Source organism: Crinia signifera, chromosome 1, assembly GCF_055691185.1.
Source record: "Crinia signifera chromosome 1, ASM5569118v1, whole genome shotgun sequence".
NCBI classification, from domain to species: Eukaryota; Metazoa; Chordata; class Amphibia; order Anura; family Myobatrachidae; genus Crinia; species Crinia signifera.
The window spans coordinates 437721029-437747224 of NC_139217.1; the positions used below are offsets into that span (position 1 = coordinate 437721029).

General features: G+C 44.0%; 1 protein-coding gene across 8 annotated transcripts in view; it reads left to right on the forward strand.

Moving 5' to 3' along the window:
- The window catches only part of PDE4D (phosphodiesterase 4D), a 925196-nt gene that overhangs the window by 881099 nt on the left and 17901 nt on the right, over positions 1–26196 (forward strand). For 7 of the 8 annotated variants that reach the window (XM_083153306.1, XM_083153323.1, XM_083153297.1 and 4 more), the window contains one exon: positions 21559–21652. In XM_083153306.1, the coding sequence (XP_083009432.1) occupies positions 21559–21652 (94 nt within the window). Of the gene's footprint in view, positions 1–12779; positions 13191–21558; positions 21653–26196 lie in introns of those variants that run through there. The other variant, XM_083153355.1, reaches the window with a different exon arrangement.

Here is a 26196-nt window from a genome sequence, read left to right on the forward strand (position 1 = left end):
TCGTGGCCCCTAGCAGCAATATAGGGCTCAAGGAAAGGTAGAAGAGTGGCTTCCTATTGGATGCACACTCTCTGCTTATCGCTGCCTGGACTGGCAGTACCAGCTGGAGAAAGAAAAACCCCTGGGACTGCCAGTCCTGTTGTGATTGACACAGTTCTAATAGGAAGCTATTTAAGGAAAGATTCACTGGGGGGTGGTAGATTTTTACTGGGGAGTTAGGTCCTGTAGTAAATAGGTAAAATTCGCCACTGCTAAATCCCAAAGGCTGTGCAGGTGTTAATATCCGCAGGCAAAGTAAGAGTTCCAAATCTTTCACTATAATGTCAAAATCTGTACTGCAATTTATATAATTCATATACGATCCAAGTCACTGTGTACATACATTGTAATGTGTGCTTGATACGCATTAACAAATGTTTAAAAGTTTTCAAACCCTACTGAAATAGCAGGACCATTTTCATCAAGCCAAACTCACCATGTGACAATACATACTGGCCATTCACCTAAAGATTGACTAGCCAACCAAATTGATGGTTCTAATGATAGTCAATAGGTCTTCCCTGAAAGATTGACATGCAATAGGTGGACAGGGTCAAAAGGTGGAAAGGGTTAACATTTCGACATGCAATAGGTCTGGGCACACCTGCGGATCAGTACTGTGCCCACAAGACGCAGATGTGGTGCTTCTTCAACAGTCTGTCACCGGCCCTTAGACTGCGATTGCATGCAAATTAGATACTTCACCATGTGAAGCTGCAACGGGCCCTATGGGTGAACATCTGCTCACCACCTCCGGAGGGTGCCAACAGAAATAATGGGCATTTGAATAGCTCCTGTCAGATGCCCAAAAACAATTGATACCCCGCTTTGTGGTCATTCGATTGCCCCAAAGAGAAAATTGAAAGTTGTACTAAAATGAAAGAATCATTTAAAAAAAATCAATGCATAAAAACACATATAGAGGATTATGATTATTTATTAGTTTTTTATGTGCAATGGAACTTAAAATGGGGGCTAGGTGTAATGAAGTCTGAGTTTGGCGACCATGTGGGATGCCGGCCAAACTTACACATATTTTTTAAAGGGACCATCACGGAAAAGGTAACAGAATGCATTGTAAACGATTGCTCCTTTAAGAAAACATCCAGGTTCGGCCAGAATCTCGCACTGCCGCCAAACTCAGAGTTCATTACATGCCGCCTGGTGGCTTGGCCAATATGTCCGGTATACAGTCATTAGGTCGACCCTTTTAAGGTTGAAATTCATTGGGTCGACCACTGAAGGTGGACACCTGATATAAGTTGACATGGGTAAGGTCGACAGGGTCTGAAGGTTGACCCAAGCGTTAGGTCGACAATGGGAAGGTCGACAGTCAAAAGGTTTGACATGAGTTTTTCACTTTTTTTTTTGAGCTGACGTGTCGACAGGGGGTATTTCATGCCGTACTATTCGCTACTGCGAGGTGGGAGAATAAAATTGTGTGCCGAGCATAGCTAGGCACCGTGTCTGAAGCTTGGCGAGCGCAGTGAGCCATCCGGGAGGACAAAGTATACTTAGACGATGTCCATGTTGACTGTGTCGACATTTGGGACAAAAAAATTTGAAAAATGCTTGTCGACATTTGACCCTGTCAACTTATGTCGACTCATGAAATAGGTCAAAATGGCTAAGTCCTGTCGACCCAATGAGCCATCCCCCCTAAACACGGGGTTCAGGTTTCTAATAGGTTATTTCATAAACGAACATTAAATACTGTACAGCTTTATTATTAGTTGTAATGTATCAGTTACAGAAGGACACAGGAAATGTAAACCAGTGTGTTCCGTACTGTGTTCTATACTGTGACAATGGTGTACACAATGTACAAGCTTGTATTCAATACCCCCCGAATGCAGCGTACAGCAAGGAGGAAATTCACACACGTCCGTTATAGACTCTTTTCCAGACAAAAAAAATCTGAAAGCATGGGAAGGTTTTAAGTTCAATATATTGTGAGTGACATATGGTGCCCCCCCCCCCCCCCCCCCAAAAAAAAGTAAACCTGAAAATAGAGTTGTTCTAATTGTACGTAGGAATTATAATCATTATTGCTCCTTTAACTGCACTATGTTCCTTTCTCAGTATAAAATGTTCCCTTTGTGCTGAATGACTAATAATGAGGTTTTTTATCTAGCATGTACTGTTTGTTACAATCACCAGTAGTCCCCAATTGAGTTGCATGTTCCTGTACTGTGCTTCGAAGACCTCCTTGTCAATAGGTGATTTATGCGGGAAGGAACAAAGGACAGACGTAGAGAGGGTTCAGGCTGGCTCACCGAGTACTGCCCATTCCTGCTCTCCGTGCCCTGGCACTTTCCAGCTGTTGTGGAATTATAAGGGTTACATTTACAAAAGTGGAGATGTTCCATTAGCAACCAACCGTCTCAGCATTTCTTGTCACTTTTTTAAGCTGGGATTTGTAGTTCTACAACATTTTTTTTTTTTTTTAAATTCAGATCACCTCTGGTTTATAGAGAAAATGTAGCAATGAAAATAAAGATTAAGTTAATTACTTTGCACATTTTTCTGGAAATGGGAAGCAAATGGAATCTTTAATATCATTTTGTTGATCATTCTAATGATGCCCTGGTTCTCGCGGGCTTTCATCTTATAATGTCTTTAGCGGTTTGACTACTATGTACAGTATTTCCCTCCACCCCCTTTTTAAAAAAAATAAAAAAAAAATTTGTAAGTGACACCCCTTTCACATTGCACAAATAACCTGAGTAAGACCCGGGTTGACATGCGGTGTGAAAGGGCCTTCTGAAAATAGAATCCCGGGATTCCAACCCAGGTTTAAAGAAGGGTTAATCCCAGGTTGCTGTGCAGTGTAAACAGGACAGGAGGAGGCAAACAGGAGGCAATTGTGTACCCACATTGTTACAGTATGCCTTTATGAATGTCTCTACATGGTAAATGTAATACAAATGAGTTTCTTAGGGCCATATGTATCAAGTCTCAAAAGCGATCAAGTGGAGAGTGATAAACAACCAGCCAATCAGAGCCTACCTGTCATTTTTCAAACACAACCTATAACAAGGCTGGTAGTAGCTGATTGGCTGGTTGTTTATCACTCTCCATTTTATAATTTTTTGAAGCTTGATACATCTGGCCTCTTAACTTGACCCTACTTTTCATTTTGTAGCACAAAACTTTAATTGTAAAATAACGAAAACTATGTAAAAATAATACTTTATTTAACTGAAAATAAACTTTATGAAGGCTCAGGACTAAACACCTTCTATATATATATATTGTTAAACTGCATATTTTTGGGAATATTAGTTCTGACCATGATATGCCATCGGTGTAAAGGGAGACAGATGGTTAAAACATTTTATTGGGAAAATTGAAAAAATCTTAGCACAGGCATGTCCAACTTGTAGACCTCCAGCTGTTGTGAAACTACACATCCCAGCATGCCTTGCCATAGTTTTAGCATTCCCTAATAGCAAAACTGTGGCAAGGCATGATGGGACTTGTCGTTTCACAACTGCTGGAGGGCCACAAGTGCAACATGCCTGCCTTAGCATTTCCTTCCTTCTGGATAGAATTGCAGAGTTAATTAAGCAACATAACTGGCAGCTATGTTTTACTTGTTCCCTTAACATAAAGGAAATATTCTTTTGAACAAGAGTAATTTTCTCCACAGTGTCCTAATTTTATCAAATGTAGCAATAATACCATTTTCCCACCCAAAAAAGCAAATAAAAAGAAAAAGCTATAATCCTGAAAAAGCAGAAAATACAATTTTCTTCAAACCTAACAATCCCTTTGTAAAAAAGTTGCACAGACAGAAATAGAATGTTCACAGGCAGCGCTTTTACCCGGCGTAATGAGGAGTTATTTGGATGTAAGTATCCTATTTCAATCCCGCCACATAGACCTCTTCGTCAGCCGGCTTTTGTGTGTTTAGAAATTGGGTCTGATCGCCTGGAAAAATGTCTTAACTTTGCTAACAAGTCACTGAAATAACTTTGTCATTTTTCTTGTGAATTCGATTTTTTGTGTCATCTACAGAAATGGCTCAGCAATGACATTTTGGGATGGGTTTACTTTAGACACGTCCATTGTCTTTTGAACAAACCGACAAATGATAAATGTTTGAGAATGTTGCTGAAATTATATATACAATAATATATTATGATTGCAGAACCCTGTCACTTAAAAGGGTCTGGGTGGGCAATGTATACCATGCTCCCTTCACATCCTCAGCACGAGGTATATCAATACTCATCAAAAGAACAGTAGCATTTGCATGTAAAATGGTTAAAATTGACCCAGGTGGACGATACATCTTCCTAGAGTGCGTTATTAATGCTTTACACGTACACCTACTGGCTGTTTATATCCCTCCCCCATTTTCCTTTGACATTCTGGTAAAGGCGGACGATTTTGTAGCATTTTCACCAGATACCCCCGTGGTTTGTCTGGGTGATTTTAATAATGTGATAGACCCCCGGTTAGTAGTAGGGGGGTAGTGGTAATAAGGGTTTTGGGAACTTCATAAAGGATATGGGATGGGTGGACCCATGGAGGGAAAAAAAAAACAGATTTAATTCAATAGTCATGTTTTTCGGCATCCTACGTAGCCTTTTCCAGAATTGATCTGGTTCTGATTTCCAGAAAATTGCTGCCTCAGGTATCAGAAGTGACATATAAAACAAGGGGGATTTCAGACCATTCCCCACTGGTAATGGAGCTAGCGGAATCCATCCATAGCGGTTGCATATTCTGTAAGTTTAATACCTCGTGGTGAGATAGTATGGGTACCACAGATGTACTGTCAGATCAATGGGTGGAGTTTTTGGCAATAAATAAGGGATCTGCATCAGAGTCCATAATATGGGATACTTTTAAAGCATATATGAGAGGCACACATAAAAAAAGAACGAGGGAGTTTAAAAGAGCGAGTAGACAGAAAATCTTGGACTTGTGTAACAACTGTGAAGCTAAATATTTAACCGATAAGACCGCAGAAGCAAAAAAAGCCTGGGATACCGCCAGAGATAAATGGCTTGATCATATTAAAGCAGAGAATGCAAAACGAATGAAGTACAACTTGCAACGGTCGTATGCCAATGCAGAAAAATCCGGTAGTTATTTAGCTTACCTGGCCCAAGCAGAAAAAAACGAAGACTCTATCCCAAAGATCTTAAATAAAGAGGGGGTAATGCAGTATAACTCACCGTAGAGGATAGTCAAGATCTAGAGGGTCCTATAGGGCTGGAGGAGATAGTGTGGGCCATCAAAGCCTTGCCAGGCCCCAGGATTAGATGCTATTCCCATCGATAGATATAAAAGATATGTAGAGTTCTTTACCCCTTTGTTATTGGAATAGTTTACATCTTGTTTTGAAACCGGTGTATGTCCTCAAACTATGAAGGAGGCTAAGATTATTCTCTTACCTAAACAGACCAAGGAACTCACAGATCCTGAAGCATACAGACCAATATCACTGCAACCATCAGAGGCCAAAATTTTGGCAAAGATACTGGTGACAAGACTGAATAGGCATATATTAATATAAGAAAGGTGTTCAGGCACCTCCAAATACCTCAAAATAGGGTAAATAACTCTGCAATAATGTCACTAGATGCTATCAAGGCATTTGACGCAGTATAATGGGTATATTTATGGGAGGTACTGAGAGCATTTGGGTTCGGGCCGAACTATAGGAAATGGATACAGCTGCTCTACGCAAATCCATCTGCCAGAGTATCTGTCAACAGCTGAACATCGGATGCTTTTCCCCTTTTTAGAGGGACAAGGCAGGGCTGTCCCCTGTCACCAAGTGTGTTCTCATTGGCCTGTGCTATAAGAGCCCAACATGAAATTGGATTTGGAGTAGGGCAGACTGACGACACGTCGCATTATATGCGGACGATCTGTTGATTTTCCTCAGATTTCCTCAGATTCATCAGATTACATCTGCCCCCAGTGTACTACAATTGATTAAAACACATGGTGGCTACTCTGGATTTGAAGTGAATGTGAATAAGTCAAGCTTTATTGCTCTGAAGCGGCAATCGGAGTCCACTCCCCGTGATACGTTGCTAGTTAAATGGACTGAATCTTTCAAATATTTTCGGGATTTGGATATCAAGAGATCCATTTGAATTTATTCAGTTGAACGTGCAGCCGCTGTTGAACTATCTCACAGTAAAATTCAAGTCCTTGAGTAGATTACTGCTTACTGTTACGGGACGGGTTAATCTAATAAAAATGATTGTATTACCCAAATTTCTATATATTTTGCAGCAGTCACCAGTGTATTTGCCGTTTATCCCTGTTCAGTAAAATGAATGGCTTCATTTCTTCATTCACATGAAATAATAAAAGGGCAAAAATACAAATAAGTACATTGATGAGAAAGAAGGTGCGGTGGGGATTGCTCTCCCTAATTTTAGTCTGTACTATCTATCATTCTTTAAAGCTGAGAAGTGCTCTTGAGGCCCATTTTAAAAACACAGTATTAAGTTTCTCAGTATCCCCGGTATGTTTACAAAACAGGAGACGTGTGCCATAGGGGAACCTTTGCACTCCAACTGTTGTTGAACTACACATCGCTGCATGCCCTGCAACAGTTTTAGTATTGCCAAATATGAAAACTGTAGCAGGGCATGCTGGGATGTGTAGTTCAACAACAGATGGAGTGCCAAGGTTCCTCATGACTGGTCCAGGTGGATGTCAAAAGGTTGACATTGGGAAAAGGTTGACAGATGAAAATATTGACGTGCGTTTTTCACATTTTTTTGTGTCACCGGAGCATATAGACCTTACAATTAATGTACCACTTTTCTCGCCACGTTTTCGGCCTAGGTGCCTACGGATATCGCAGCACAGTGCTGATGACACGCACATTATCCATTCGCTGCTGCTCCGATATGCAGATTAGCCACCCCAAAATTGTCTACCCCCCTGTGGCCAACAGATGGGACAGTGGAACAGTGCCCAAAAAGCAGGACCGTCCCCCTGAAATCATGTTTAAAATGTTGATAATAGGACCTTTGTAAGAACTGAGGACACAGCTCACAAAATGGCTGCCTCTATTGCACTGTACACCTCAGCCCGGTGCTATCATTTAGAACAGCAAGGTACACATTCAATTGCAGAATTTTATTGTAAAAGTTTGTTATTGTCCTGCCCTCCCTGAAGTATGTCGTGGACATATCTCATTCCTATATTTATTGACATTATAACCATTATTTGCTTAGGAAATGCCTCCCTTTTAATGGCTCAAATTCAGTTGATGATTGTCATAATGGAGTTCATTTATTTTAAAAACACAAAGACCAGTTTTCCATCCAGTTTGCCTGTCTCTTGACCACAGCCCCAAGCGTCCTCGAAGCACCTGTCAATCTTATCCAGCACTGAGTCACACACAAGGCACGAGCATTAAGTTCGGTCCCCAGTGTCCTCGCAGTGAATATTATATATATATATATATATATATATATATAAATAAAAATCATCTTATATAGATGTATAAACACTCCATTCAATTAAGTCACACATGGCATACCTTGCTTGATTGGATACAAATGCTATTTCTGGGTGATCTGAGCATCAATAATTTGTGCAAGTAAAATCTAGATAAATATCTGATGCGTGTCCTGGCTATTTTCTACTGCAACTCCCAGCATGCTATCTGCACCCATTAAACTCTTTTCACAGGTCCTAATAATTGTGTTTTCAGTCTCTGTCCATCCCAGTAGAAGCAACCCTAGGTGGTTAGCTATGCTGTCTTGTGGATTATATGTTCTGTTTACCTGGTTGTGACATTCTGACTACGGTTTATATCCATCCCCTGCAGATGCACATCCAGCCGCCCCTGCTTCATTTCTCCAACACCATGGGATTCCATATCCTATTGTTAATAGTTTTCTGTGCAGGGGATGTGAAGCCTGCAGAGCACCACGGCGCTTCACAAATCAACAGCAGCAGTAACAGTCCTTTGACCCCAGACACGGCGGGAGCATTTGGCCATGTTCACTGTAAATCTGCAGCAATAACAATATGGCGATTGGATAAACGTTAAAGATAGATTGCGATCACATAGGGATTTAGGAAGAGTTCATTTGATGAATTTTCATTCAAACGGAGGACCTCGTTCAGATCCAATTGTTGTTGCTATACACATTACAAAGCACCGTGCGCAGGACCTGCCCTGTGATGATGGAAAGGGGGCAGGAGTAGACGGTCAGTGACTGCTGCTATCTGTAAGTTATGGAGGGGCTGGCCATGGACTGCATTTGTAGAAACGAGGCATGTAGACACCATTTAATGTTAGGGAAGAGGCCAAGGATGGAGATTTCCAGGCCTCTGCGACGGGTATTTGTAATAGACGCCTCCTGCTGCATCACCATACAACACTATATATGACATGGCCACACACATTGTAATCACTCAGCACAACGCGCTGTGTGCTGAGCGATCTTGCTGAGTGTTCTGACTGATCTAGCATCAGAACGCTCAAGCCAGTCTCCCTGTGTGTAGGCCCCACAAAGCAGCTCAGTTTTGTCTTTTGAGCTGCTTTCAGCATATGAACAGTGAGCGCTTATGTGCGCTCCCGCATCATCACTGGCCCGGCCGCTCAGGCCAGCAGATAAACGATGGGGTGGGTGGCTTTCCAGGGAAAATCCCTAGAACAGAGGCAAATCGCCCAGTGTGTATACACTGATCAATCTTCTGCCAAGTGATTTTGCCCATCATCACTGTCCATACACGCTGGGCAAAATCACCCAGTTTGTATGGACCTTAAGCTCAGACATCCAGATTGAAAACCAGGACACTGGGCATCTTCATCCATGTCCTCTCCTGACAAACAGTGCAAGATGTGTCACATATTATTCACAACCTTTTATCTTGATATTAGTGGCAGTATCTCCCGAGAAATGCATGCAAACTATATAGCATCCATACAGTGATGCTCTACTTCAGCGGTTCTCAAACTCGGTCCTCAGGAACCCACACAGTTTATGTTTTCCAGGTCACCTGACAGGTGGACTCATTACTGACTGACACATTTTAAAAGATCCACAGGTGGAGCTAATCATTTCATTGTGATTCTGTGAGGAGACCTGCAGAACATGCACTGTGTGGGATCCTGACTTTGAGAACCTGTGCTGTACTTTAACCACTTGAGTGGTATGCCCGGAAATTTCTCGGGCGCAGCTGTGCTGCTGCAGCGGGCTGTCCCGGAAAATTTCCAGGCATACCACTTTACATTAGGTGCGCGCCAGTGGTGCCTCCAGCGGAGCACCACTGGCGCACTACCTTTAGGGGTCCCCCACGTCACCCCTCCTGTTGCCTCCACCCCCCTCCTGTCACCTCCACCCCCCTCCGCTCCAGCGATCGTACCTGGAGCTCCCCTGCCGGCAGCCGCCATTCACTGTGACGTAGGCGTGGCTCCGGGGGACTCGGGAGAGTTCAGGCACCCAAGTCCTCCCGAGAAGCCGCAAAACATCCCCGAGCCTGCCGTCTGTGTGGTGACTGACAGGCGGCCGGGGGAAGCGGCAGCAGGGGAGCTCCGGCGTACTAACGCCGGAGCAGAGGTGAGGGGGGGGGGAGCAAAGGTGAGGGAGCGGCGTCTTCCTAGATTCTGTGGTGGGTTTTGCTGGGGCTGGACAAACCTGCCCTAGTAGGTTTGTCCTGCCCCAGCAAAACCCACCACTCAAGGGGTTAATAGTGGTACGGGGCAGTATTGATTAACACAATAAATCCATCTATTTATCTTTTCTCAAGGCCAACTACCTTTGTTATGTAATCCTGGGGCAGATTTATTAAACTTGCTGAAGTGATAAAGTGGCTGGTAATTTATTACTGGCCAATCAGCTGCTAACTGTCAAGTCACAGGCTGACTTTAAAACATGACAGTTGGGGCAGATTGTCTGGTGATAAAGTACAAGACACTTTATCCCTTCGCCAGGCTTAGTAAGACTGCCAGTCTATTCCTAACTCTAACATTAAACATAACCCTAACTCTAAAGGCAACCCTAACATTAAGTAGGTGATTCTGATTGACCCGTCGACCATCAAATGATTTGTTATTCTGCCTTCGCAAATAAAAGCCGGTCTCAAATGACTTATTTGCGGATGCCGGGATGAAGACAGGGTGGGCGGCTGATGTCATGTGATCTCAGACACCTGCCCCTGGCAAGCATTGGCCTGGCCGCGCATCCATGGGAACGCTCAGCGTTTTCATGGGGATGCCCCATAAAATGTTGGGCATTCTCATGGCCCAGAGCTGCCACTGCCCCCATCCCTCCCTTACCGCTACAAACGGCCTGGCGAGTGAGTAGCTCACCGCGGCCATTCGCAGTCGGGGTATGTGCATCTGCAAACCCCAGCCATCAGGGCAGGGGCCGAATTCGAATCACTTTGCGAGATCCAGAACCAGTCCCCTAAGTCTAAAGCCACCCATACACGTTGTGTTTCCCGGCGGTGCGATGTGTGCTTTGAGGTGCGCGCTCCCGCGGCACCTCATCGCACAGTACAAAAAGTATGTGCTGCACATACTTTTTGTAGTTGCTGTTCATCGCATCGCATTGCATGCACAAGGCATGCAATGCGATGGGGATGCAGTTTAAATCCCGGCGGTCGGGATCCCGGCGTTCAGAATCCCGACGCTGGAATCCCGACCGCCGAAATCCTGACACTTTCTCCCTCCGTGGGTGTCCACGACACCCCTGGAGGGAGAATAAATTAGCGTGCCGAGCGTATTGAGGCACCGGGCCCGCTGCGTGACGAGCGCAGCGAGCCCGCAAGGGGGGGCAATCCACGTCCCCCCCTTGTCGGGATTTCAGCGGTCGGGATTCCAGCGTCGGGATTTTGAACGCCGGGATTTCATACTGAATCCATGCAATGTGATGGATGCTATTTAAGCCCACAACGCATGCCGGGATCGCAGCGTGTATGGGCAGCTTACTTGAGATATTATCAGTTTGGAAGTGATTTAATTTTTTTTAAAGCACTCGCCACTAGATGGCATGCGGCAGTAGCAATTCAATTATTCTGCCGCTCACTCACATCCACTGCCGTAGGTGAACATTTCTGATCACAGCCACCAAAGATGCCAAGCAGAAATGGGCAAAAAGTGTTTTTCACATTGCAGCCACTGTTATTATCCGGTGCATTTGGCCACTTAAAGTGCAATGGGCGCTGATCGGAAAAGCAATTGAATTGCTCTGATAACATTTGAATTGCTCACTTTGAATGGTGACTTTCTTAGAGCAGACCGTATGGGTAAGTATTTCAGCACTGTAAACTGCAAACTCAATTGTCAAACAATGTATTTCACGGTGTCTTCCTACCTCAGACAGCAACACTATGCTACAGTATTCCGTATTCAAGTGAATGGGCTCAAATGTTTGCACTAAAACCTGTCTGACCTGGGAGTTGGCCCATTAGAAAGCCATTACTCTTTGTTTAGGATTTGCATGGGTTCAGATGCAGAGATTGGGGGCCATTAAACGGATACCAGGTGCGGAAAAATGTCTACTTACACAGTCAGGTACTTCATTATATTTCTTCTTGACAATGATGGCTGCTGACCCTCGGTATCCGGACTGATCATAGACTCATGATAGACAGTCATATGGTCAACCACTAATGGTCGACATGGTCAAAAGGTCGACATGGATTTTTTTTATTTTTTTTACAAATATTTCTGCCGACATGTGCCGACAGGAGGTATTTCATGCCCTGCCATCCACTAAGGCACGGTGGGAGAATAAAATAGTGTGCCGAGCACAGCGAGGCACCGAGCCCGAAGCATTGTGAGCGCAGCGGTACACTTAGTGTCCATGTCGACCTATGTCGACCTTTTACCTGTCGACCCTGTTGACCTTGCGACTGTCTATGATGCATACCAAAACCCTGACCCTCTGTGTGTGTGTGTGTGTGTGTGTGATTTTTTTGCAGAGGTTCCGTCTGCCCATTGTGATAAAATAGATAAATGCTGTGGAAGTTCTGTAATACAAGTCTTAATTTACAGTAGTTTCATGATGATTTGACCACAGGGGGGCGCTGTTGTTTTGAGAGTCTGTGTAATAAGCTTTCATTTGAGGCTAGTTAGTATGTCAGCTGATTTTCCCTTTGTTAATCAATGCACAGATTGCAAATATAGCATCCTGAAAACCCACTGTTTCCCCTGAGGAATGGAGGCATCCGCCGCGCTCGGCACAATCCAGATTTCCTCCGAGTAGCACGCTGCCAGCCTGTCACCAAGGATCTATTTTTATTATCCAGGCAGCTCAATAGTCATACATCATGCAGTTTGCTGGGTTTATGAGCTCAGGAGTGCTGCGCACTGTGTCCCCCATGTCCTTGCTCATGCATATTCTATGTGATGCCTGTGTCTTCAAACCTTGCAAATCACTGGGAATGTCTGCGGCCACAAGGACCCACGACTGGCTCATCAAAAGGCTTTAAGGCAATTTATCACGCACAAAAGAAGACGGAAAACTCTGCTAATTAATCTTCTGTGTAGATAGCCGGTGCTACAGGGATTCCATTTCTAAATGTCATTTATAAGAGAGAGAGAGAGAGAGAGAGAGAGAGAGAGAACCACTCACTGCTGTGCTGAGGATTTAGCATCTCTGTCCAATCAGAAAAGTCCATGCATAAAGCTGTATGTTGCCTTGTCCTCACTGCTATATTAGAGGGCCGGTGATTGGCTGCAGATGAGATTTATGGGTGGATCCTCTTAGCATCCTCGATGGTTTTCCATAAGATTGCTATTTTGTGCTCTTGGCAGAGACAAGCATCTCAGTGGCAAGACGCCTTGGCACACACCTCTCATTAGGACCTGGAGCACAGGAAAAATGCAGATTACCTGCTCCCCGGATTTCTTTTCATCCATCGCTGCCTTTTTGTTCTTGCTAATCCTGGACTATCGCAGCCCTCTGGATATTTACAAATGGTATTCATATAACCAGAATACTGCTCAATGGGAGCTCACTTCACAATGCAGCCTGTGCACCTAAGTCCAACTCTGGAACAAAGTGACCACCAGGCAGCCTGAGACAAACTGACAACATTTTGGTTTTTTAATTCACAAATTCCACCCCTGTTGGTAAACCCTCAAAATCTCTTCCAAAATGCCTGAAGCAAACTATTTGCTTTCTGTGTCCTGGGGCTACATCAAGGTAAAGTATTTCGGTGTACTATGTGCGTAGAATACATATTTGTTGTATCCTATAGATGCCGTTGTCTTGTGCTCAGCCGTACGTTCCGTCCTTACAGTCTTGTGTGATTGCATTGAGCTACGATTCTATATCTTTATGCATAATTGAAATATTAAACCTGCAGAACAGACCAATATACTGATGAGGACGATGGGCAGCTTCTTGTCTACCTGAGACGCGAGATGATTGATGCTGAGCGCAGACAGTGATTGTTTACCTTCATAGGAAAGAATGTGCTGTAACTGCCTTCTCCTCTGTCTGTGCTACAGGCGCTGCGATGGGGCGTATAGATTGGCCTATTGCTCATGTATAATCATAGGGTATTGACTAATGACTGTGGGAGCCACATGAAACCCTAATCTTAATCAATTGTTTTGTGTGCAATGATCATATATTGATCAAGTCTATTCTTAGAAACGTAAAATTAATGATGGCGGCAAAGACACAGCAATAAGCCTATGGTGTATTTATTCTGTGTATAAGGCATTTTGAACCTCTGGAATACTCTGTGATACAGTGTCTGACCGGTGACAATGGAAATGTTTTATACCTGTTTGTTTACTGTGAGGTTACGGGAGAAGGCTGATCAGTACCTGGCTTTTGTTGGTTCCCAGATATCATAGGGATCATCAGCCAATGGCCATTTGTAAATGGCTGATTCATCTAAAAAGGAAAAAATGCTGACTGTGACACGGTAACTGTTTGCACTTATCTGACTAGAAGGCCATGTAAAGAGTTTTTACATGTGTTCATATATGGTGGGTTTACAGTACACAGATCTGTTTTGCTGGCGCTGCATAACAGTCGGTCTCCTAGGTCAGCATTTATACAGGGACAAAGCTCTGGGTCTTCACTACATTGTGCTCACCTTCTATTTTCCGATGGAATGTTGCTTTGGGCAACCAATCAAAATCGACTTCTTATTTAGCACCTTCTATAAGATAATAGATTGTATCTGGAACTCCAATCTTAGTACATCCTCCCCCCCCTTCTGTCTGCCTTGTGCACAGGTCCAGTATATGAGACCCTGGGGTATTACAGGGGGACAGGGTATAGGTGCTCACCCTTAGCTTAAACTGAATATACAGTAATGCATGCTTTCAAATAAAGACCTGATTTACCATTGTGAGCTACACCTGTAACCATATAACCAAGCACCTATGTATTAGTGCCACGCTGTATACTCCTCTATGATTGCTTTTGGGCTTATGGCGTATGCGCATTGTTTACATCAGACATGCATATCCATGTGATTACCGAGAAGCTTCCTCTTGTCAGTGCAGCCAAACCATAGGCTGGGGGAATCCGTCCTGAAGGCCTCTGAAATGAGTAGGATGCCCCCATTAGATAATGTATCTAGTAATAATAGAATGCAGCCATATAATTCTCAGGATCGCGTGCAGCTAGAATATGCGTCTGGAATGACAATGCGACGGGGCATCTGAAATAATATTTTGTAGCAATTTACTATGTATCTGGATTGGGTGTTAAGTAGCCATTTGTATGCATATGGATAAGTGGTGCATCTGGAGGAAATGTGGAGAGGCTGTGGAGCATCTTATGCAGCAATGCATTATGCATCCCCAACGAGTCTGTGCAGCAATATATTATGCATGTACTGTAAATGCTTTATGCAGCAATGTGTTACACTGGATGGGAAGTATATTGTAAAGTGAGGCTTTGCAGCATAACACTCAGATGAATAGTAGATGGTGGGAATATGGATAATACTGTACCATATGCCCCTGCGGATTGGTATAGAGCCAGGAAACTGTAATATGAACACAGCAATGGGCAGCACACGGCTGTACTGAATACACAGCCAAGCATTGTGCCTATAAAATGTACTCGCTTTCAGTCTGATGTAAATACTTTGCAGCATATGGTACTGTATGAATATTACATACTATGTAATGGATGTATATTCAATGAATGCAATGAAGTAATGCACTAACAACCTCAGTGAATGAAATGCAGTGTACATTCCCATCATATACTCGAAATCCTGACTGACTGACTGCAATGCAGCCATGCACTATGCTGTACACCCTCTATAAATATTACTCAGTGTGCATTCCCATCCTTTACTCTAGTGCAGTGCAGCCATACATTATATATCCACTATAAAAGCAATGCAGCCATACATTATACATCCACTATAAATGCAATGCAGTTATACATCCGCTATAAATGGAATGTAGCCATGCACTATACAACCACTATAATTGCAGTGCAGCCATACACTATACATCCACTGTACATGCAGTGCAGCCATGCACTATACATCCACTGTACATGCAGTGCACCCATAGACAATGCATCCACTGTAAATGCAGTGCAGCCATAGACTATGCATCCACTGTAAATGCAGTGCAGCCATACACTATACATCCACTGTACATGCAGTGCACCCATAGACAATGCATCCACTGTAATTGCAGTGCAGCCATAGACTATACATCCACTGTAAGTGTAGTCCAGCCATAGACAACACATCCACTGTAAATGCAGTGCATGTATACACTATACATGCACTGTAAATGCAGTGCAGCCATACACTATACATCCACTGTACATGCAGTGCACCCATAGACAATGCATCCACTGTAATTGCAGTGCAGCCATACACTATACATCCACTGTACATGCAGTGCACCCATAGACAATGCACCCACTGTAATTGCAGTGCAGTCATACACTATACATCCATTGTACATGCAGTGCAGCCATAGACTATGCATCCACTGTAAATGCAGTGCAGCCATACACTATAAATCTACTGTAAATACAGTTCAGCCATAGACAACACATCCACTGTAAATGCAGTGCAGCCATACACTATACATGCACTGTAAATGCAGTGCAGCCATGTAGTGTGCATTTTCACTATCTTAAAGTAATCAGCACAAATACAATACAATAATACAGAATAAATGTGAATTGGAAGACATGCACTCTGTAGCTGTCATGTTTGCATGGTCTTCAACATCAACAGTGACAAACAGTTTATTGCTTATATGAATTTTGTATCTTTTAATGTATTTGATGATTATGGAGGCGTGGACATATAGTATATCACCTGTCATAACTACTTATTTGGGGCATAGAGAAGTGCAATGTTCTGTCTCAGATGTTTCTAAACTCCCCTTAGTCTAAAGGCCCCCATTTACATGAACTATATCAGGCCCAAACGTACAATCTCGACGGTCGTGCAATGGATTGTGCGCACATTGTGAGTAATGAGGTTATGATGGGCGGTCCCGTGGGTCGAGAGGTCGGCCCTCAGATCATACGTGCTGCAGGTTTGATCCATCGGCTTTCATTTCAGTCGTAAGCAGATCGTATAGACTTTTAAAGCACATACAATCGTTCATTTGATTGCACTTATGACCTGCATACAATCAGGTCGTATGCAGGTCATTCAGGTGTATGGCCAGCTTTAGTCCTAGTCTTGTCTCCCAGTACAACTGCCTTCACAGAGTGCTAACTCCACCTAGTCTATGTCCTAGTATATGCCTTGTGCCCCAGTACAACAGTCTTCACAGAGTGCTGACTCCACCTAGTCTATGTCCTAGTATATGTATTGTCTCCCAGTGCAACTGCCTTCACAGAGTGCTGACTCCACCTAGTCTATGTCCTAGTATATGCCTTGTGCCCCAGTACAACAGTCTTCACAGAGTGCTGACTCCACCTAGTCTATGTCCTAGTATATGCCTTGTGTCCCAGTACTACAGGCTTCACAGAGTGCTGACTCCACCTAGTCTATGTCAGAGTATATGCCTTGTGCCCCAGTACAACAGGCTTCACAGAGTGCCGACTCCACCTAGTCTATGTCAGAGTATATGCCTTGTATCCCAGTACAACAGGCTTCACAGAGTGCTGACTCCACCTTGTTTATGCCTTGTGTCCCAATACAACCACCTTCACAGAGTGCTGACTCTTCCTAGTCTATGTCCTAGTATACGCCTTGTCTCCTTGTACATCTCCCTCATAGAGTGCTGACTCCACCTAATCTGTGTCCTAGTATACACCTTGTCTCCTTGTACATCTCCCTCACAGAGTGCTGACGTCACCTAATCTATGTCCTAGTATATGCCTTGTCTCCCAGTACAACAGCCTTCAGAGTGCTGACTCTTCCTAGTGTATGTCCTAGTATATGCCTGGTCTCCCAGTACATCTCCCTCACAGAGTGTTGACTCCACCTAGTGTATGTCCTAGTATATGCCTTGTCTCCCAGTACATCTCATAGAAACATAGAATTTGACGGCAGATAAGAACCACTTGGCCCATCTAGTCTGCCCCTTTTTTAAACATGTTACCTCAAACCATATTTGATCCTTATTTTTTTGTAAGGATATCAATATGCCTATCCCAAGCATGTTTAAATTGTACTACTGTATTTGCGTCTACCACCTCTGATGGTTGGCTATTCCACTTATCTACTACTCTTTCTGTGAAAAAATTCTTCCTCACATTTCCCCTGAATCTTCCTCCCTCTAGTTTCAGTGCATGTCCTCGTGTTCTGTTGCTCCTCTTCCTGTGAAGAATGTCTCCCACCTGTACCTTGTTAAAGCCCTTGATATATTTGAAAGTTTCTATCATGTCCCCCCTTTCCCTTCTCTGCTCTAAAGTATACATATTAAGATCTTTTAGTCTTTCCTGGTACGTTTTGTGATGTAGGCCATGCACCATTTTAGTTGCTCTTCTTTGTACAGTCTCTAATGTATTTATATCCTTCTGGAGATATGGCCTCCAGAACTGAACACAATCTCCCTCACAGAGTGCTGACTCCACCTAGTGTATGTCCTAGTATATGCCTTGTCTCCCAGTACATCTCCGTCACAGAGTGCTGACTCCACCTAGTGTATGTCCTAGTATATGCCTTTTCTCCCAGTACATCTCCCTCACAGAGTGCTGACTCCACCTAGTGTATGTCCTAGTATATGCCTTGTCTCCCAGTACATCTCCGTCACAGAGTGCTGACTCCACCTAGTGTATGTCCTAGTATATGCCTTGTCTCCCAGTACATCTCCCTCACAGAGTGCTGACTCCACCTAGTGTATGTCCTAGTATATGCCTTGTCTCCCAGTACATCTCCCTCACAGAGTGCTGACTCCACCTAGTGTATGTCCTAGTATATGCCTTGTCTCCCAGTACATCTCCCTCGCAGAGTGCTGACTCCACCTAGTGTACAGTATGTCCTAGTATATGCCTTGTCTCCCAGTACATCTCCCTCGCAGAGTGCTGACTCCACCTAGTGTATGTCCTAGTATATGCCTTGTCTCCCAGTACATCTCCCTCACATAGTGCTGACTCCACCTAGTGTATGTCCTAGTATATGCCTTGTCTCCCAGTACATCTCCCTCGCAGAGTGCTGACTCCACCTAGTGTACAGTATGTCCTAGTATATGCCTTGTCTCCCAGTACATCTCCCTCGCAGAGTGCTGACTCCACCTAGTGTATGTCCTAGTATATGCCTTGTCTCCCAGTACAACAGCCTTCAGAGTGCTGACTCCACCTAGTGTATGTCCTAGTATATGCCTTGTCTCCCAGTACATCTCCCTCACAGAGTGCTGACTCCACCTAGTGTATGTCCTAGTATATGCCTTGTCTCCCAGTACATCTCTCTCACAGAGTGCTGACTCCACCTAGTGTATGTCCTAGTATATGCCTTGTGCCCCAGTACATCTCCCTCACAGAGTGCTGACTCCACCTAGTGTATGTCCTAGTATATGCCTTGTCTCCCAGTACATCTCCGTCACAGAGTGCTAACTCCACCTAGTATATGTCCTAGTATATGCCTTGTCTCCCAGTACAACCGCCTTCACAGAGTGCTGACTCCACCTCGTGTATGTCCTAGTATATGCCTTGTCTCCCAGTACATCTCCCTCACAGAGTGCTGACTCCACCTAGTGTATGTCCTAGTATACGCCTTGTCTCCCAGTACATCTCCCTCACAGAGTGCTGACTCCACCTAGTGTATGTCCTAGTATATGCCTTGTCTCCCAGTACATCTCCCTCACAGAGTGCTGACTCCACCTAGTGTATGTCCTAGTATATGCCTTGTCTCCCAGTACATCTCCCTCACAGAGTGCTGACTCTTCCTAGTGTATGTCCTAGTATATGCCTTGTCTCCCAGTACATCTCCCTCACAGAGTGCTGACTCCACCTAGTGTATGTCCTAGTATATTACTTGTCTCCCAGTACATCTCCGTCACAGAGTGCTGACTCCACCTAGTGTATGTCCTAGTATATGCCTTGTCTCCCAGTACATCTCCGTCACAGAGTGCTGACTCCACCTAGTGTATGTCCTAGTATATGCCTTGTCTCCAAGTACATCTCCCTCACAGAGTGCTGACTCCACCTAGTGTATGTCCTAGTATATGCCTTGTCTCCCAGTACAACCGCCTTCACAGAGTACCGTCCCCATCTAGTATATGTTCTGTCTCCTAGTACATCTCCCTCAGAGTACTGGCCTTCTGCTTACTGGTATCTGTATTTGATTATATTAGATCTTTGTGTCAATAAGACCAATTTTTTGCACATTTTAACCGCGTGCCACATAGACGTTAATATGGATGATTTCTGCTGAGATCAGGATCGGCTGTTGTCTGGTTTAGCTCCCCGCAGAGCGCTTTGTTGTCTTCTGAATGAGCTGGCTTTTCATTCAGTCATATAGTCATCATGTTCTGTATTTCTTTGCTGGTGTGATAGAACACCGAGCGCTATGGATGTTTTATGTAATTACATTTGGTCGGAATCTAATTATTATAAGTTATTATTCCTGTAGGTAAGTTGAAGTCTCTGTATGGGCCTGATTCAGCAACAGTTGCAGTTCGGCTAAAATAGCAAAAGTGATTTCTTTCAGATGCTGGGGGCTGCTGCTAACGCAGGGATAAGGGAAGCCCTCTGCCTTTGCTCATTTTTGGCGTTGCAGCGGCTACGTGCGACGTCACACAGCTACCATGGAAATGGTCCAGACACATCTGCTTTGTCCAGATCGTGCCTCCAAATGGCGCTTTGCCACCCCATTGATGCCTGCCGCTATTACTCAATCTGCAATCGCACTTTGAGGTTTCACGCATGCCCGCTGCACATGCGCAGAAGTGCGGAGACCGGCTGATTTTTGCACTTCTGCATGGTTTAGTGAATTAGCCCCTATAATAATATATATATATATATATATATATATATATATATATATATATATATATATATATATTGTTAATTCTAGCACCCGCCATCTTTGAAAACCCATGCAGTTCCTCTTCCCTGCCTGGGGTGTCGCTGTCTGCTGTGGGTTTTCTAGCACAGGTCTGGTTTGCATATTAGTGCTGATATACAGACCACACTGTGCTCGAAGCACTACAGCAGACAGCGACACCCCAGGCAGGGAAGAGGAACTGCATGAGTTTTCAAAGATGGCGAGTGCTACAATGAACACTAAGGGTTGAATAGGAGGCTGATTCGCACAAGTACCCATAGGTTTCAGCCAATGGAGGAAGATCATTGTAGTCAGGGTGTTTTAGTAAATGCTGACCTAAGCTGATATTGTAATGACACGATGATGGTATTTCAGGGCATTCTTTCCTGTACAGAGGGCCACACATTGCCTAGTAGGAGTACATAGCATCAGCTCTAAATTGGATGACTTGGGACATTTGGTGTCTTTATGTTGCGTTGTGGTGGGAAAGCGCATTTTACAACTGTAGCATAACACAATACCGCACACACTCAAATGTGATACATGTAAGAAAGGCAACAGTCCGATAACTTTCATTATTCATTTATACCATGAGGGAAAAGTGAGGTTGGGAAAAAACATTTTGGTCATCTTATGTGTTGAAGGGTAAGCTGTGATGTGATATTTTATCCTTCCCCCCCTTCACACATCTGGGGGCATATGTCAGCACAACATGCGGTATGACACTTCTGCTTCATATTCTGTCAGTTTAAATGAGGTAAAAGAAACAGCCCACACATGTTGGTGGAACCCATTTTAAGCAGCAGCTTCATCTGCCCCTTGGGTGCAGACTGGCACGTTTCGTTGGGCCAACAATTGGAATGAGAAGCCTACACCAAAGAGCTTACGATCTAACATTTTTGACAAAGGTTGCTGGAAAAAATTAAAAATCTTGTGTTTATATTCCTATAATTGTATGCTTTCATTCCTATTTGTAAAAATAACTTATGAAAGTAATGACTGTTATGTCTAATTACTTATGGAAATGTCACTTCTGATTAAATTATAAAAAATATGTGTATATATGTACAGTAGGTATGTACTCAGAAACTTATGTTTTCCCTTATATTTCCATTACCTTTACAGTTCAAAAGAATGCTCAACCGGGAGCTCACCCATCTATCGGAGATGAGCCGGTCTGGCAACCAGGTCTCAGAATATATCTCAAACACATTTTTAGGTAAGAAAACTGTTTGGCACTTTTCCTCCATTCAATTGCAGATGGCCGCAAAAGTAACGTCTACTGAAGTGTTTCCTTGTTGTTATTGTCATTTCCTGTATTGTCCTCCTTGTTATTCCCCATACATTGCTGTGTTGGTAAAGAGGGGCAGACCCAAATCACACTAGGTGATTTCGGGTCCTGTGCGCCTGACCTGAGTTGTTTTTCTTAGCAGCTGCTCTATGACAGGATAGTTAGTCCTCTACTGAATGAACAAAAGGAAAAAAGAAAGAGTTTGAGCAGCGCTAAATAAAATTATGGTTAGTGCGTGTGACTATACAGAAAAATAATCATAAAAAATCAGATTGGTTAGATCTATCACAGAAATGTATTAATCATTCTAAAAAGACATGTAGCCAGAATATATAATAAAAACAATTGGGTTAAAAAGGAAATCTAAAATCTCACCAAACCAAACCATAGAAATGGATTTGACCAGGAGAGTCCCAAACGTCCACACGGAGCAACAAATGTGTCCCCCAATCGGCAATGTGGGGAATCTCAAACGTCCAAATGGAGCAGCAGTAGTGTCCCCAAATCCACAATTTGGAGGGAGTGGCCCAAGGTGGCACAAATAACCAACTCCCTCCGCTGGATGGAATGAAGCGGGATGGTGTCCTCAACCTCTACTATAGTTGCGGATGAATTTGTAATCCGAATGGAAGGGGGGGGGTCCCAGTGGTGTTTGGGTAGATAGGTAGGTAGATGTATGGACATCCTTTGATAAAGCTGCCTGGAGTAGCGAAACCGGTCAGAATTTTTTTTCTCACCTTTCCCAAACCATCATCCACAGAAAGGAAAAACTCAGAGATTACAGACCTTCCCAAACACCACTGGGACCCCCCCTTCCATTCGGATTACAAATTCATCTGCAACTATAGTAGAGGTTGAGGACACCATCCCGCTTCATTCCATCCAGCGGAGGGAGTTGGTTATTTGTGCCACCTTGGGCCACTCCTGAAAATTACATCCTGTCCTCCCTCCAAATTGCGGATTTGGGGACACTACTGCTGCTCCATTTGGACGTTTGAGATTCCCCACATTGCCGATTGGGGGACACTTTTGTTGCTCCTTGTGGACGTTTGGGACTCTCCTGGTCAAATCCATTTCTATGGTTTGGTTTGGTGAGATTTTAGATTTCCTTTTTAACCCAATTGTTTTTATTATATATTCTGGCTACATGTCTTTTTAGAATGATTAATAAATTTCTGTGATAGATCTAACCAATCTGATTTTTTATGATTATTTTTCTGTATAGTCACACGCACTAACCATAATTTTATTTAGCTGCTCAAACTTTTTCTTTTTTCCATTGCTGTGTTGGTACAGTAGGTAGCTGTGCTGATCATACATATCCAGGACACTGCACATCAGCATCACACATTAATGTCTTCACATCTAAAGCATCCAACATCTCTCCCACAGCCCACTGTGTCCGGCTCTATAGCTCCTAATACCACTTTTACACCAGAACTGTCGGGTCGCACCCGGGATTTTGGACTCAACTGGACTCAGTTGTTCCCTTTTACACCGGTATCTCCCGGCATTATGCTGGGCAGGCGATGCCGGCGAAGGCGGGCCCTGAAACCCACCAGCCGGGACCCCAGTGATGCCATCTGACATGCTGGGGTCAAGCCCAGCACCCGGGAAAGCTGCTGGGCTTCCCCCAGTCTCCGTGTGCCCCCAGCTTCATACTGTGAGGTGAATGGATACCACAGACAGCAGCGGAGGCTGTACACAGCCCCTGCCCAATCTCCGGACTGACCGCAGGATGCTGCGGATCGGAGATATGGGCTCCCCTATTGGTGGAAATGGGTCTCCGGGTTGGGTGACCAGGGTTACCCATTTACATGGCCCCTGACTCTGGAGATGCCCCGTGTCCGACCCTAAGCATTTGCTGCGTCAGATACCTGGGGAACAGGACCCGGGTTATTTTGTTTGACCCCATTTACACCAAGTCCCGGCCCAGAGTAGAGCGGCAATAACCCGGGTCAAGGCTCTGGTATAAAAGGGGTATTAGTGATCTAATGTTACCCACAACAGACTCACAGAACCATATGCTAGAGCAGAGGATTGACTGCATTCTCCAGCTCAGATAGAAGAGAAATAAAAACTCAGCTCACTGGGTATGATTTTTGTAATTGTAAATGTACTGGTGGATAGGAAGTCATTTTTATAATGCCATGCCTTGCAGAGATATGGTGGGGGGGGGGGGGGGGGGTTGCGATGAATCACTGGCAACCCCTGATCGTAGGAGGGAGGGATGATAAATACACTGTCAACATCTGAGCAGAGAAAATGCCCTGAATCCAAACAGCCGCATAGTGGGTGAGGGAATCCCTTGTAAAGCACAGTACACAGCACATCACTCCTGGACCTGACTACGACCCTCAAGGAGAAGTCAATTAGATTTGCTTAATCATAGAACACAATATTCCATCAATGAGGATAGTTATCAATACAGTGGTGCTCGGCAGATGTCTAACAATGGTTTATATCACGGTTCGGAGTGATGTGGGAAATGCCTCCGTCTCACCAGTCTCACTTAGCGAAGCCAAGTTGCGCTATCAATTCTATTGGTTTCATTGTTTTCAGTTCTGCTGCCGGAATGATTCTTGTAGACGCCTCAGAACAGACAGATGAAGGGTTTTTGATATTATTTAATGCCCATAACCTATACACATTGGATGCAGCTATGTATGAGAATATGAAGTATTACTTCTCTAGGAAACAGACGTATGGCACACTGGGACTTGTTGGATCTCAGTGGAGGTGATTCAGTGAAGCATTGTTTCATTCTGATGAATCTATAAGCACTATATTGTATATTAGGTCCACATGGGAATGTCAACATGGTCAAAATGACAACATGTTTAGCTTATCAACAATGACCATGTCAACATTCATCATGCCTACGCAGATGTCAGTTGAACATTATGGCATGCCGAGTGGACATCCCTGGATGCCCATCGGTCACTTACATGGTCCTGGCAGTAGCGGCGTATCCGTCGTGTTGTTTCAGGCCCTTGCAGTCATGTGATCAGTAGTTCTGGCGCAGAGGGGTGATTTATCGGCATCTTGGTAAGTATCCTCCTCCTACCCCATCCCTCCCCCTAGTGTCTAACCCTAATCCCTCCATCCCCTCTCCTCCACCTGCAACTAAACCCTAACCTCCTTAACAGAAAACTCCTCCCAGCAGCACCAAAACCTAACCGTCGGCATTCTGAGAATGTTGACATTTCACTGGGCAACATTTCAACTTTCGCTATTGTGGTCATGTCGTCATGATTCCTGTCAACCTATTGAACCCTGTAGGCATTCTAGTGTTGACAATGAGGTGTTACACTATAAATATGGACATTGTTTTGGCATTCATCTAAACAGATAGCCTTTGTTGGTGTCACGTGGAGCTAGTGGACTCATAGCCTGCATTCCCATGCATTTACTGTACTCAGAAGCTTTCCATAGGGAATATGGTGGCTGAGAAGTCTTGTGCTTATATCAATGAAAGTAATATGTTTGTGCTGACTTTAAGGCCAGCTTTAATCTTGAGCAGGCAAGACGCAGAACTAATGGCGGGTTTCCACGTGACTGGACATTTCTAGTTGGGGGAGTACTAGGGAATCCCATGGAGTGTAACAGCAGATGTGACTCTTCCAGGCATGTTTGTGCTTCTGCATGAATGAGCTGACAGCTGAATTTAGGACTTTCCCTTCTGATCTATGTGAACTGTGTGCACCTGCCTGAAAGGATACGTATCAAAGCTTGCTCATATCCTGACTGATACAATGTATGGGATTCTTATCTTTTGCTTATTGCTGTTGGTTCCTTGCAATAGATCCTCAGCTCTACATGCTTGTGCAATATGTTTCTAAACAAAGAAACTATTTTGCAGGGTATAAATCAGAGATTTGAATTGCTTTTTTTCCTTCCCTTTTTTTTAAATTCAGAGACTCGTTTTTTTATTGTTGAATTGAACATTTTCTTACTATTCTATTTCTTTTGCCTGAAATTTTATTATTAGTATTATTGCCTACCTCTGACCACGCCTTCTCTGTCTCCTCTCATGACTCCACCTCTCCCTAACAGTGGGTTCTGTTCTTGGTCCTCTCTCTCTCTCTCTCTCTCTCCTTAAGTTCTCAAACTCTGTCCTCGGGACCACACACAGCTCATCATTTCCAGGTCACCTGTGGATTAAATACTGTATGACAGTTGGAGATACACAGTGCTCCTGCCAGGTGACCTGAAAATCATGACCTGTGTGAAGACTGAGATTGTAAATATGTGCTCAATGCAGATGATACTCAAATCTACCTCTTCTCCGCTGACCTCTCTCCCTCTCTCCGCACTTATCTTTAACTGTCCCTCTGCTATCTCTTCTTGGATGTCCCAGCACTTTCTGAAATGTAACCTCTTAAACAGTCTAAAGCTGGCCATACACTAGGACGACTTCTCCAAGCAGAGGAGACTCTTGAGCAGGATTGCATGTGACATACGGTATCATA